At 30.3% G+C, this 15,465-nt stretch overlaps 1 protein-coding gene across 4 annotated transcripts in view; it reads right to left on the bottom strand.

Moving 5' to 3' along the window:
- Positions 1-1,223: 1,223 nt before the first annotated feature.
- The window catches only part of LOC111620969 (alpha-1,3-mannosyl-glycoprotein 4-beta-N-acetylglucosaminyltransferase B-like), a 171,390-nt gene continuing 157,148 nt past the window's right edge, over positions 1,224-15,465 (bottom strand). For all 4 annotated transcript variants that reach the window (XM_023364044.1, XM_023363333.1, XM_023364705.1 and 1 more), the window contains 6 exons: positions 14,871-14,991; positions 11,711-11,841; positions 10,333-10,440; positions 7,071-7,264; positions 6,754-7,003; positions 1,224-1,806 (listed from right to left, as the gene is read on the bottom strand). In XM_023364044.1, coding sequence (XP_023219812.1) covers positions 1,771-1,806; positions 6,754-7,003; positions 7,071-7,264; positions 10,333-10,440; positions 11,711-11,841; positions 14,871-14,991 — 840 coding nt within the window. In that variant the 3' untranslated portion in view covers positions 1,224-1,770. The remainder of the gene's footprint in view (positions 1,807-6,753; positions 7,004-7,070; positions 7,265-10,332; positions 10,441-11,710; positions 11,842-14,870; positions 14,992-15,465) is intronic.

Below are 15,465 nucleotides of genomic sequence, written 5' to 3'. Positions count from 1 at the left end.
ATTTTAGACCTAATCTATAATGTTCAAGAATCAGAAAATGTTCATAATTCAGTTCTTCTAATACGGTTTTTTTTAATGATGATTACATGGCCTAAATTTTTGATACCAATAATTTCCTTTACATGCTCATGCTCATGCCATTCTGTTATGGAATTACATCGTAAGAGTAAATGTACAATTATTAACAATAGTAATACTGTATTGCTATACAAATATCACAGATTTCTTTAAATCAATACAAACATTATAGAATATCAGAAGGTTTTTTTGTTAATAAACATAAATTCCCTTCCTTTGATTATTGTTTGTGCACTTGAAGGATTTTACTCTTAAAGATGGGGTAGAAAAGAAAAATTGCTTTATTGCTGCTTACTGTTTTGCTGATTGAAGGTTTTAGTCTAATCTAGAAAATTTATTCAGTATTATCAATTAAATTGAAAGGATATCTGCTGACAAATCTTTATAAGAATTTGTTTTTGCTTGGTAAAGCCTGACAGCATTAATTGTGTCAAGATTATTGTGTATATTTGTGAAGGCTTGCTTTGTTCTTACCTTTGAAAAATATTGAACTATCGGATGTCTACTTTTAGTTTTTTCCATAAACTTTTGATTACATTAAGAAACATTGAATTTAAAAAAATTTCTTTTAAGTAAAACTTAGTTTTTTCTTAGATAGATGCAATAATTTGAATTTTGTCCACACTAATTTTTTAAATATGAAAAATTCTCAGAAGGGTTGGTTGGTGCTAGAACTGAACTAAATAGAAAATATAGAATTTTTACAAGAGAAGAAATTTGACTCTAATCTTAAACTTGTAGTTACTGGAATATTTCTTTAACTTAAATAAACAAAGATATGGAAAAATTGCAAGCACTTCACCAGAACTATGATAGTTTCTTCTTATTTGACTATTCTAATTGATGATTATTCACCACATGTTGAAAGTTAAGTCTTATAAAAATACAAACTATATTATGGCAAAAAATTTTATTGTGTTTTGCTTGTTTTCTTTTTGTCTGTATAGAAAAAGGATTGTATTTCAAATTGTTGAACAAATCAAAATATATACAATACCTCGTGTCAAAATAGATACTACATCTGAAACTAAATGCAGTAAATTCTTGAATTCAGGATATGTTCAAACAAAATAAGGAATTGCACAGGGAAGAAATGACATAACACTTTACACAATTTACAAAGAATTTTTATTTTTCTTGTGCAATAATAAGGATTTTACTTCACAAAGAATGATAACATCTGTTGCGGGAAAATGACACTCATAACTTATTTCGAATATTTCTCGTCCTTATAATATAAAACTTTTTATAAAATTTTCTATACAGTTATATATTAGAAAATTAAAATTGCATACTTAAATTTATTTGGCTAAAAAAAATTTCAACATAGTTTAAAATTTGAAAAGAGATAAAACCGAACAAAATACCATTTTGCAGTTTACAAGCACCATTTGAGATCGGATTCGATTAAAATTCTCACGGCGGAAACTTTTAAATTCTCTTATTCTCAACGTAATTTAAAATAGTTTTTTTCAATCTCTCCATCTATGTGTGGTTCGTTTCGATAAAAAGAATAGAGACATTTGTTCCGACGTCGTCTTATAAATTCCAATGTGAAAGTTTCTATCTACAATATAGATAATTTGCAGTTATGTACACGGTAACGTCCTTAAGGCACTTGGCGAGGAATTCTGGCGGGTGACTCCTTTTGGTAGGCTTAGGAATGAGGTTCAATGAAAACGTTGTGATATGTCACCGTTTTGTGCTACCTGCCACTTTTAGGTGTATCTGAAATTACAAACAGAAATGTCATTTAGTATTCGTCAAACAAATTTTCTTATCAATAGTAATTGAAGTTGTTTCTTTCAAATCTAAATCTGTTCCACATCTAAACTGAAATTTTGTTTAAACTAAGTTGTATAATGGTTTTGATCTTTTAAGAATATATTCTCATTTCATATAAATAACACCTTAGCTTTGTTTTGGAAGTAAATATATTTCTCAGCAAAAATAAGATGTTATTTATATGTTTGGTGATTTGCTGAGTACTTTAAAAAAAATTGCTCAAGACGTTAACAAACAAAGCACAAAAATATATGCTTTTGATAATGTAGAAATGAGAATATATTATCTTAAACTGATTTCTTGAGAGAATAATAATAATTTCAGTGTTAGGGAAGCAAAGTTCTTTTTAATTTAACTTTATTTTCTCCTGCCATGTACTTAAAATATAGTTAATATTTTTTCATCAGGTTTAAAAGTCACTCTACTTACTTGACTTTTATCATATTATCTTCAAGACATTTACTATACTCCATGCCAAATGTTGCAATATAAGAACAGATGATTTTAACACAGTCTGATAGTCTGTTTATTTTCTTTTAATAACACAAGTACTTTCACTAAAACATTATTAAAAGGATTTTTATACTGACAAAGTTTTTTTGATAATAAATGGTTGAAAGTACTTGTATTATTAAAAGGGTTTTAATGCCATCTGACAGTGTGTTCACTTTATCTGTTCTTATACGGTTAATAATATAATCTTGTATTAAAACTGTATTGGTGAGCATCAGTATAATTTGGGGGTCAACTTAATTAATATGGTATATGGTAGTCTATTATATATTGGCATATTTGATGTTTTAGTTCTAATCCATGGTTAAGTGTATAAAAAGGCCACACCATTTTCATTACTATACTAACCATAATACTTCTTGGTATATATATATATATATATATAACATAGCAGGCATGCCATTCAGACTTATCCACTTTTTTGCTTAATTTTCAGTATTCAATTATCTTTTAAAGCTATAAACGTGTTTTATTATGATAGTTCTTAACATTAATAATTGAATTGCACAGACGTTCCAAAAATTTTGGAATGGCATTCCTTTTATAATTCATACAAAGATAAAAAAACTAGTGCATATGGTCTCTATTGTTATACCAAAAGGTCACTAAGTAATCAGAATTCTACAGAAGGCAATTTATGGACTGGACTGTGCAGCCATGAAGAAAAGGACTGCTAGACTTTTTCTCAGGCTCATCAAGGCTTTCTTCAATGAATGTTTTCATATCTTGATGATGAATAACATGCCATCAAGTCTCATATGATTTTCATATCTTTCATTATTGTGAAATCCGCAATTTTTACGCTGATGTCGGAAAAATCTTCGTAAACAATTCCGATGGAAAAACCCACTCTTGGTGAGAAGTATGTCGGAGGTCACCGATTGTTTTCACATTATGGTGGGAAAGTTGACAGTTAGTTGATCGGAATGCACNCTTTATTTCGATATTATTCAAAAAAAATTTTTATTAATTTCAAAAAAAAATTTTTTTTTATAAAATTTTTTTTTGAAAAAATGTGTTATATATACTAATTAATTTTTGTACTTCAGAATGTATCAAACGCATACTACTAGAATCACGTCAACAAAAGACGAATAAAAAGAAAAAGAATCCAAAAAAATTCCACCCTTAATATCTGCATATTGCTCAGTAACACTATATAAATACTTATCCAAACATGAAGATCTCCAGACATAACGACGTATCTCAATACGCAATTCTTTACTGAGAGGAAGAGAATCAAACCTGAGCTCAATAGAAATAGGGAGATGGTCAAAATCGAATTTATTCAAAACTCTAAAGTCCACCAGGTTATCAACTAATTCAGGATTTATAGCTATCAAATCCACAAATGATGCACCCAAAGAGGAAATAAATGTAAAATTAGCAGGGAAATCAGTAACGAAACGACCATTCAATAAAATCATTCCATAAGATTTGACCAAGTTCAAAAATCTCTTTCCTCTATAGTTATAAATCTTATCTTTAGATTTTCTCATATTATGAAAATTTCTACTAGAACCTGTATATAGTGTATCCAATTCGGAAGTGTGAAATCCGCAATTTTTACGCCGATGTCGGAAAAATCTTTGTAAATAACTCCGATGGAAAAACCCACTCTTGGTGAGAAGTATATCAAAGGTCACCGATTGTTTTCACATTATGGTGGTAAAGTTGACAGTTAGTTGATCGGAATGCACCGAAGTGTCAACTGAAGTCGATCACGTGACTCATTTCCCACGAATAACGTATAAAAGCTCGAGTCCCCGAAAGCTCCGGGCGATCCCTCGGAAGTTATACTTGGTATATGTGCCATATTTGTCTCCATACTCCGGACCGAAAGGACCAACCACAGCCATTTGAACTTCCATCGCCATTAACGAACATATTCAACGAACGCATATTAGACTAGGGTTTCTTTCCCGGGATCCCGTTTTCCCGGGATTCTCGCCTTTTATTCCCTACGAGAAAAATCCCGGAAAATTTTATTTTCCTGGGAAATCTCGCATTTCAATAATAATTTACTATGTCAGGTTTTCTTTCTATTATTTATTATACGAAAAGTTGCATCTTGAAGACTCACCTAAGAGAGAAATTTTGAGGTTTTTTGCTNCCGACTTACCGACGCACTCCCCACTCAAATTTTTGCCCTCCTAGCCATCCGACAAGCCGAGAACGGGTTTTACCAACCTGTTGCAGAGTAAGTGGTCATTTGGGATGAGCCCAGTGGCCCACTGCTAATCTCACATTATCCTGTCTATAAAGTAAAGTTTCTGAAAAACATTTACTACAGCATATGGCCTCACATTATCACAAAGAATATGGATGCCACATACAAGCATTCTGGATTGCTTTTTCTTGATTCCTGTTAAATCTAGCAGCAATTGAGGAGCAAGACATTTCCACTTTTTGATTCTGGGTTCTAGTGGAACACCATGATTGTCTAAGAACATAGCATCCATAACAAAAGATTAGGTATGTTTTTATTTTTGGGATATCAATTGTCTTGTGACATTTCCTTTTGTGCTTGCATTATAAAAAATGTTTGGTACAGTTAAGATTTTATTAAGTTTTATTCTTTGTAAATGCATTATATTTTACATTTATTAAGTATTAAAACCTTTGTCTTTGCCTTTCTTTTTCATTCACACAGTCAGTAGTCCATAAAAGTTTAAGTTTTGAGGACAAACGTGGATAAATCACAGTATTAGTCAAAAATGCTTTGTAGCATTGCAATAGAATCAGTTCAGATGTAAAGATTGCTCTCATTTCAAGATTAGCTTTTTCCTGGCAGTGGATCATAAATTTTGGCTTTCTAAGAGACATCTTAATTGGAGCTGTAAAGTCTGAGTCACAAGCAAATTTGTTGCTGGATGGTTCATTTTTACTCTTATGTATTTTATATTAACCTCCTGTAATGCACAATCTTATTTTATGATGATTCTTTCAATATCACTGAGTAGGGGAAAGATCCATACAAAATGGCTAAGACACTACAGATTCACCACACATAGAAAACAAAGATAAGTACTTTTAGTTTCAATAGGAATATGTGATTATTCACCATTCTGCATTAATGTAAATTTTAGAGACAGAAGTCAACATGTGTAGTTATCAGCAGGGCTGTAGAATTGGTAAAGATCTTGTACCACACCCACAAGTAGTGATACAAATGAACCAGGAAAGAATTAATATATTACTTATTAGGAATAACTTGATTTATATTTCTCTTTTGAAATATAAAACTTTACGAGAATTTTCTGCATTTTTAAGATGATTTTGTGTATAATCATACACAGAGTTCAGTAGATACCAGAATGTGACCAACAACATTTGATCACTGAAAATAATTATCTTAGAAGACTCAACACCTTATCTTTTGATGGAATTTCTTGCACACGTAAGAGAATATAAGAAAAGCTTTGCTGTAGTCATTTTGCTTGTTTGTAAGTTGTTCAACTATAGAGAAATTGTAATAATGTAAACTATGCATTTTTCAAATTAAAAGTATTAATATCTTTTTCCCCTCTCTCTACTTAATCAACATGCACAGTACATGCTATTAATACTAACAGTAAGTCTACAGGTCGTGACGTCTAATCTACCATCTCTAGTTTTTTGGTAATACAAAATGAGTCGTACCTTACAGGAAATGGGATCCAGTGGTTTGACTGAATCTTTGATATTTTTTTTTCAATCAGGATCATTAGAACTAAATACAGTCAAAAAACCAGCCATTTTCAATATGTTAACAAGTCTCAGAAGAGTGAGTCTTTTGCAAGAAATATCACCCATGCATCATATAAAGAGATGTGCTCTACCTACTATCTCTGTATTAACCTAAATGATGCAAGAATCAAACTCATTTGCATTATACACAATGTAAAAGTTGAAACTGTCTGAATTTCCATATCTGCCCTCATAAAACCTTAAAATTTAGTATTCATTATACAAATACTCATTATCCACAAGAAAATCCAGATATATTTGAAACAAAAAATTTTGGGCTTTGCAATATGTGCACAAATTACTGTATATTGTTTTTGCAACTTGGACATTCGATAAGCATAGTCAAAAATTGACAGTCTTTGAGTTATGGAGTCTTGATCAGGACCAATAGAACTACAAAATAGCAAATATTTGGCCAAATTCACCAGAACCCCTTTCTCAAAGTATATGTGGGGGATCTTTAAAACAGAACTGCAAGATATTGTTTTGATATAAATTTTACCTGATAGGTTAAATGAAAACAATACAAACGAAGCCCTACATAAATAATTGAAGAACTTGTGCTTATAGAGTCCATTTAATCCTAAAACTGATTTTTGATACATTAATTATATATATAAATTGAATTTATTAAAATTTAAATTTTACCTCACTCAACAAAATCCAATGATCACTATCAGAATGTATAGTCAACCTCATTATTGCTATTGGACCCACTAATGGTAATATGGTGCCTTCTGCAATACCACTCTGATTATTAAATTTTCCCACTATTAGGAATCCGTCGTCCAACATCGGATAAGGGACGACTGTCAGAGACGAAGCCGGAAGTATTTCGACGGTCGTGTTTACAAATTTATCTTCGGGGTGTTCCGCGTTTCCACTCCTGAAGAAATACCTTTAGGAAAGAAGTTTAGTTAATATCTTGCAAGGTATTAAAAGAAGGAAGTGGCTTTTACACTTACTTTTCCAGCATGACAGGAGGTGTGAAATGAAAATTGAGATTGTCTCCTTCTTGAGGGAGAAGGCTCCAGAAGTACGTCTCGCCACGATAGGCTCTATGTAGCGTATAAGACTTGTAGGCTTTCAGGGAAGTTTTAACTTCGGCTAATGGATTCTTATGAGGATGATGCAAAACTAATTTGCCAAATTGCTTATCCTAAATTTTAAAAGAAGAGTAATAAATCATCATCTGTTAACCAAATTAAAATTATGATTATTTAAAGAAATAGAACTTTTGAAAACACAAAATAGTACGAGATATATTAGACTTACTTACAATCTCTCTCTCATTCAGGTCCTCAAACAAATGTTTTTAACAATTTACAAGAATAGATAGTGACCTTGTTATAAATTGGATATTAACTTTGTGATATTTTGAATAGTTTTAGAGAATATGTTTACAATAGAATACATTTCTCAAAATTTTATTTATCTCCGTACGACTGTCTTTAGTTATTTTTATTAATATAAATCTCCACTTTTCTGTCTGGTCGAGCTATTAGAAACTACTAACCCTTGTCATTAAAACAATTTGGTTGGATATATTTACTAAAAGCTATTTCAGATGTAAGAGAGCAACTGCACTGCCTTAGTTGTGCACCTATAGGATCTGTAATATTGGTAGCAACAATAAGGAACAGGAAGAAAAAGTCCACCAAGACATTAAAGAATTGGAGTATTGTTACTGAGGATGGCGGGATGTAAACATGCTCTCTCTTTAGTAACCTGCAATAATGTGCCAACATTTCTTCAACACCAAACAGAATGTAGAAAACGATTTAATTTCATAAAGCACATTTATATTTGCTAACTAAAATACAAGTATTGCAATGCATTATTGCATATTTTATTCCTCAAATACTTTGAAATTTCAGTACATATAGTATGTGTTTTCTTTCAAATATCCTGATGTAATACAGGAAAATCACTACTTTGCTCATTTAATTTTGGGCACCATATATAAACACTTTATTCAAAAAAATATTAAAGACCAAAATTAGCACACAGATGCAAATTATTAAATTGATGTAATTAAGAAGTGTGTGTTCAATGTTCTCTGTAAAAAGAATATTTTCCAAGCCTCAACTAAATTTGGCAATACATACTGTCCTGAGTATGTGGGTTTGGAATTTTGGGGAGAAAAAATTAAGAGGATAGCAGTGTTGAATTTTGAAATATATTATTATTTTCTAATAAATTTTGAGAGTTGAAAACAAACATTAGAATCAATATGGCTGCATTTCTTTATGCAGTGCACCATTTCTAAATGTTTGCTGCAGAGAAAATAAAGTAGCTTTTACATCTGTTTGTGCGTATAATATGGCATTATGCTGTGAAAATAAAAAAGTCAAAGTGACTGTTGATAAAAATATGGAAAGATTAAATTTTATAAAGTGACTCTGAAAGTTATCTAAAGAATAAGAAGACAGAGAGATAGAAAATTCTATATATAAAGATATATAATTATATTTAAAATATCTCTTTACTTTGTTCACATCACATCTTGGAAAGAATTGAGCATTTATTTAAATACTGTAGTTCTTTAACTAAAGCACTATTTTCGGCTATAACTGGGACTAAAGGATAGATTATGGCATCCATGTTTTGCTCGAGTGGAAAGCATTTCTAAACTATGATACAGTGACGTATAGCTGCTCGTGATGTCATTTTTGCTACACTCTCGCTGCATAAAGAAAGGTGGCCTATATTTTATAAAATATCTTTATAGTTTTTAATTAAGTCTCTTCAAATATCAGTAAAGTTAAAAGATGTTTATAAAAATTTAAACATGATACATAAAAAGATTTAACTTTTGCCATTTTTAAAAAAAAATATAGACTACAACTTCCTTTTTAGAAGAAACAAGCTTTATTTAATTTTACCTCCAAATGTATTTTGCTGTGTCTATAACAGGGCCTCTTCAGTGGATGTAGTTTATCAAACATCATGATTTTGATAAACTGTCTCATATGAAGATGTACTGGTATTTAAATTAATAACAAGTGCAGATGTATGCTGGGATAATAGTTAAGGGTATAAAGGCATTATTCTGCATAAGGATTGTGAATAAGGAAAATAATATCATAAGAATTTATGCAATTGTTATGCAGAATAATGTTGTTAGTGTTCTTTATTTAAATACCATCGTGAGTGTAGATGTTTGCTGGGTATTTTTTCATGGTGGTTTTTTTAGGTTTTTCAACTTTTTACCTTTTTTAAAATATAACCTTTTAACTTAAAATTATTGTAATTTATATTTCAGTTACAGATATGGGACATGGAACTGATGGTTGCATCAAAAGGTATTGCTTTACATGCCCTCATCTCTATGCTCTTTAAACTGCATTCATTGTACAAATACAACAATTTATCTTTAACACAGGTCAGTTGTAATGTGAAATTTTAAGACTGCTAGGTTGGGAACATTGATTTTTGGTTATGGGGCTACCTAAAGAGCCTCATTTATTAAGACATAGTGGTTCAGATCTAGTGATAGTGACAGCCATGATGTTAGATACGTTTAATGTTTACACATTTAACCCAGTATGTGGGGTTACATCATCATCCATAAATGCAAAATGAGCACATGTTGAAGAATTGTTAAAAAAGGAATCTTGAAACATTCCTCACAAATTTTAGATATAAAACACTTCAATATGTGAGCTGGAACTTAAATATTTGAAATCATGCTTTCTCCAGCAGCAACACTTTCCATATAGATGTTCAGTTTGGTTAATCTGATGTGGCTGGAAAAAGTGTGGATAGTGCAATTCATTATATATGCTATATAACATATGTAACACGCTGCATTTCGTCCTAGTGGCTGAATTTTGAAGTAAAATTTTTTTCTCAAATTGAAACCTCATATTCAGGACAATATATAAATCAAATTTGGTTGAGATTTGCTGAATATTTTTTCTACAGAGAGCTTTGAACAACTGTCCTGCAATATAAAAACTTCATAAAGGTTTTAATTTTGAATAATTCTGTTCAGTTTTTTCAACAATTCCTGCTAAAAGTAATTACTGTATACTATAAAATTTCTTGATATATGTTAAAACAAGATTCATTTTATGTTCAATATAACTAGATAATCCAGGTAACAGCCATTTTGTGAAGATGTAGTGCCCCTGCAGTTCATAAAAAATGCAAATCAATGGCACTCAGATTTTTCTGTATGTTTTAATGTAAATGATAATTAAATGGATTATGAAAAATTCTTACTTTTAGTTTCTGAACTTTTCCTTTAAGTGAAGAATGGGTTCCCACATGTTGAAACAAAGAAGGTTTATAATGTAGCCAAACAGAATCTTTTCTCTTCTTGCAATCTTTCTATTAGAATAATAATTGCATTAATCATAAATTGATAAATCTAAAAAGAATATGAAACTGGTTGTTGACCAGTTTTGTATTAAAGTTTAACATGTATTAAACATTTACTTTTAATTTACATTTAATTTACATTTACTCAGTTCTAGAAGAATTTGAGGTTTATAACGATGTAAAATTTAAATTATAGTTGAGCCTAGAATAAGTTCTTCTTCAAAACATAATTATAACTTTCATACTTTAATTTACAGTACTAATTTGTACTATGGTTAAAAAGTTAATTATGAAATTGTCAAAGGGGTAAATATTAGTATTTACCTCCGCTGCCAGTGTGTTTAAGTAAATTTGGCTAGGACTTTGAAACAATAAACTCTTCTATAACAGTATAAGGAAGTTTCCATTTGTTGTGCAATCTTAATCCTTATATGTATAGATGGTCTTAAGAGATTACCTACAGTGATGCAAATCTCTAAAAGGAACAAAGATCAAATCAATAATGTAGGATAAGCAGTGTGTTTAACCAGTTTAATCAAAAAGACATTTATACTACATTGGATCCATGCATAGGGCTCTATCTGAAAGGATCAAAGAGCATTATGGTTTAGTTAGCAAAATAAATGTTGGCAGGTCCCTATATTATTTCATTGAACCTTAGAATCAAATGGTACAAGTTAATGTGTAAATATTCCCTTTTTGATTAGGAAAGCAAGGCTGCTGTTTCAAAGAAAGTTAGTCTGCCCACCAAGTGGCCAAGCAATTCTGTTCTGGGTTTGCACCTCGCCACGACAGGCATACTGCTGGGTTTACTCCACATGTGCAATGCCTGAATAGGGGCCAGTTACGCTTAAAAAAAGACCTCCCGAAAGGCATCCCCCTAGGCAGATCACCCAAGTGTTTGTTAAGTTACAGTTACAGCAACACAACTAAACTAACTGTTTTGTCTTTGTTTCTTGTGTTTTAGAGAAAAATAAACATATATAATTAACACTTTTGATGTCCAAGATCTACAACATACATATAGTGCAAAAGTTGTAGCTAAGAACTGGCTTCAAGTTTACTTAAACACATGGATAGCAAATATATATAATAATAGGAATAAGAATGTAAAAGTAAATACTTTTTGGATTTTTTACATGTTTTATAGACTTTCATATTTATATTTGTTCTATTTATTGATTAGTACAAAAAACATGAATCTGAAAATCATTTATCTATTAAAAATAAAACTGCTTTTGTAAATGATAAATTTTAATGTTAATGTTACTTTACTCACCACATCTTTATCAAATCTGCAAACTTTTGTCTGAATCAAATGATCCAACAACCAGTCAACAGGCTTGTCGTTATGAAACATTGAAAAAAATGCTACAAGTTTAGGCAGGTCGGCACATTTGAACATTTTACCTGAAAAACAAATCCACAAATTGGTTGAATATTTTCTTTCCAGACATGCTTTATTGCAATACAGTCAATGTAGTAACAACTGCCATATGACATCAGGCTAAATAAGGGCTCTGATAATTATATTTGACTGTATTGCTTTGACAACACACAAAGCAAACTGAAAATTTGTTTTCAATGTTATTTAAATTCGAATATACTATACTGAAGATTAGGTATGTTAAATGTTTGATATTTTGACAGATATAAAGCTGATATTTCATATTATTGTGATTACTATTCTTTTGAAATTAGTATATATTTGGAGTTTTAGAAATTACTTACAAAACAGACATAATAATGCAATTTTATAATTCAGCATATTTGAAATAATTAAATAAATTTGCTAATTAAAATATTTATTATGAACATAGCAATAAAAAGTATTGTAAAACCTCACTTATGCCACACAGGGTATACAATTTTTGGCTACATAAGTGAAGTGGTCACCTAGGTGAAATTATGAAAAAATTTACACATTGCAATATATTGTAATTCTAAGAATTTACAATGTTATGTGAATTTTTTATTTCTTTGGTTACTTTTAACTTGTATACAGAGTAATGTATCAATTTCACTATAACACTATTGCAAACAGCTTAAATACCATGTATTATTTAGGGTTTATTAACATATTGATTAAAAGTACTGTGTAATACTTAGTTTATTTGGCTATGACAATGGTTCCCAATTAGTGGTACGCATACCCCCGGCAATCTAAAATCGGTCAATTTAAAATTTAAATGCATGAGATGAAGCAATCAAAAAAATATGGGTGTGCCATCAAAAATTCGGCAATTTACAACATGATGTCGAATGCACGAATTCGTTTATTTATAACTAAAAATTTCATTTAAAAAATGCATTTGTGACAATACTTAAATGAAATTCTTACGCAAGAAACAAAAATTGTACAATTATCATTATTACGATGTCAGCAAAGCGGCAATAAAATATTTACTACCATTTTGCGCAACATACCTCTGCAAGAGCAGATTTTTGGCCATGACAAACATGAAAACTAAATATCGTCACCGACTTCAACTCGAAAATGACTTGAGACTGAAGCTGATTAAAAAGCAACCAGATTTTACAAAGTTGTGCAAAGAAAATTGTGCACATTTGTCACATTAAAATTAAATAACCCTTAGTTATTTTCATTATTATTAGAATTGTATTTTAAAGGTAATAAATGTAAAAAAAGCTTATTTGTATTTATCACTAGCCGTCTACCCACAGCGTCACTTGCATTATATTGAATTTTCTCATGGGAGTAAGGCTACATTTTACTGCAAGAAAATATCTATGTCCATCTCCAAGATGTAAGCTGTCTCTGTGCCAAATTTTATTAAAACCTGTTCAGCAGTTTAGATGTGAAAAGGTGACTGACAGACAGAATTACCTTCTAATTTATAATATTAGTATGGATTAATGAGTTTCTGCTATAAGGGGTACGCAAGTTTGAGCTCTTTTTTGAAGTGGTACATAAGAAAAACTAATTGGGAACCACTGGTCTATGAGTACTAAACAATTCCATTTAGTACCTTAGAAGGAATCAATAGATTTATGAAATGATGATAAAATACAGCATTTAAATGAAACCTTCAACAGAAAAATCAGAAAAAGTTGTTACCAATTAAATGGCATTTACATCAGGCTTATCAATATCTTTCTTTGTTGAGTGTTATGTTTTTACAGTCAACATCATTAATACAACTGTAAATTAGTGACAATCAAAATTAACTAAATGTTTGCATTAAACGTATAATTATTTGTTATACAGTTATATTTTTACTATTTGACAGCTTCAAATAAATTTTAATTTGTATTTATTACACTAGATGGAGAGAGAGACTGTTGGGAAGTTCTCAATTAAGAAGCTAGTTGTGATTAGAAAGAAATATGCCTTAACTGAATGATGATCTACAGATTGCTGAAAAGTTCTACAACATAGGAGAAATGTAACAGTAATGCTTATTTATTTGTCCTCACTTTTATTTGCAGGCGAGTCATGTTGAGATCATTTTATTTTGCAGACTTAAGGGTTAGTTACAGAGAACAAAGATTATGAATTTAAACAGGTGTCTGTCTCCACTGTCACTAAACCAATAAACCAGCAACAGAACCACTCACTTTTGCTTTCCAAAGTGAGTGGTTCTGTTGTTGGTTTATTGCTTTAGTGACACACTGATTAATAAAATTTCCACTAACTGGGTGTTATTGTTTTTTATAAACAGGGGTCATCCTGAAAGATAGGCAACAGTGATTTTTGCTTGGCAGTTTGCCAAGTAAATTTGAGATAACGAAATTGGTTACTAACTTCAATTAAGACATTCAAGCACTTCACCAGAGGTCCATGAAACAATGTTGGCAAAGTTCTGTGCCGGTCCAAAAAAAGTCCTTACAACATACCACAGAGCACTATCTGTATCCTGACAAAAGTGAGAGAAATTCCATTCATGTAAAGAGTTATAAAAGTTCCTCTGAAAGTTTTGCAATACAAGGAAATCATCCATGATGAATTATGAAGTTTATTTATTTTTAATAATAAACACTATGTCACAGTAATGAAATTTCTTTATGCATAATCTCCCTTAATCTAAGAGAGACAGGCCCTGTTTCTAATAGTAACAATGGAACTTTCTAGAGAAGCAGTTTGATTTTTATGTTAGACTGATTGACAATCATTGCACATAGTAAAAGACTATATCAGCACCCTATAAGAGTGAAATTATTTGTCATTTGCTCTTTGATTTTTTATCTGATATGAAAAGAACATAAATGTATAGAAAAAAAAGTGAATAGCCCAGGGGAGATTAAGGGATTTTAAGGGGTTGCAGTTAACAAGTTAATAAATTATTTCCAACTGTTTTAGGAATACAAACAAATATTTTTGTTTGTTTTTGAAGGCACCGTTTAAGTAAAATTACTGATATAATTTATTATATAAACCACAATTTGCAATTAGATTTATAAAAATATTTTCCACTCACCAATAAATCCTAATTGGCAGAAATCGAGCACTAACCAGTCTCTATTGGCACTCATTTGTTTACGGGCAAAACTCTTCATTATACTTAAATAACCCGGTTTTGTTAATATGTCGTCTTCTAACTGGAAAGCAAAAATGTTTTATTTTATAATTATAATCTCTTATAATCAGTAAAACAACTAAATTCAGATATTCGAATAAATATTATTAGAAAATTTAATAAAATTTACTTAAAATAATTTTTGTTTGTTTGTTCTGATTCACTGATTATTTTTTTTTAAGAAAACAAATCATTATCAGTGACACACATGCTTATTGGCAATTTTCGAGCTTCCTTTTAACAAATTAGAAACAGACACTCTGTAATTGATTTCCCATGCTTATAAAATTTAATAAATGTGAAAAATTAAAATGTATGCACAGCACATTTCAACCTTTATTTCATAAACCAATGGTTCTCAAACATTTTGTCATTATTCCTGTGGTTATGTATGTTATTAGCATCAATATATTCAAAAATCAGTAAGTCAGTCTCTGTCTACTATTTTCACAAAACAATAAAGCAATAAACTAATAAATGTTATTGTATCGAAATA

The sequence above is a fragment of the Centruroides sculpturatus genome, unplaced genomic scaffold, assembly GCF_000671375.1.
Source record: "Centruroides sculpturatus isolate CEXI.00-Female unplaced genomic scaffold, Cexi_2.0 scaffold146, whole genome shotgun sequence".
Taxonomy (NCBI): Eukaryota; Metazoa; Arthropoda; class Arachnida; order Scorpiones; family Buthidae; genus Centruroides; species Centruroides sculpturatus.
This window is presented reverse-complemented; position numbering and strand designations above follow the sequence as displayed.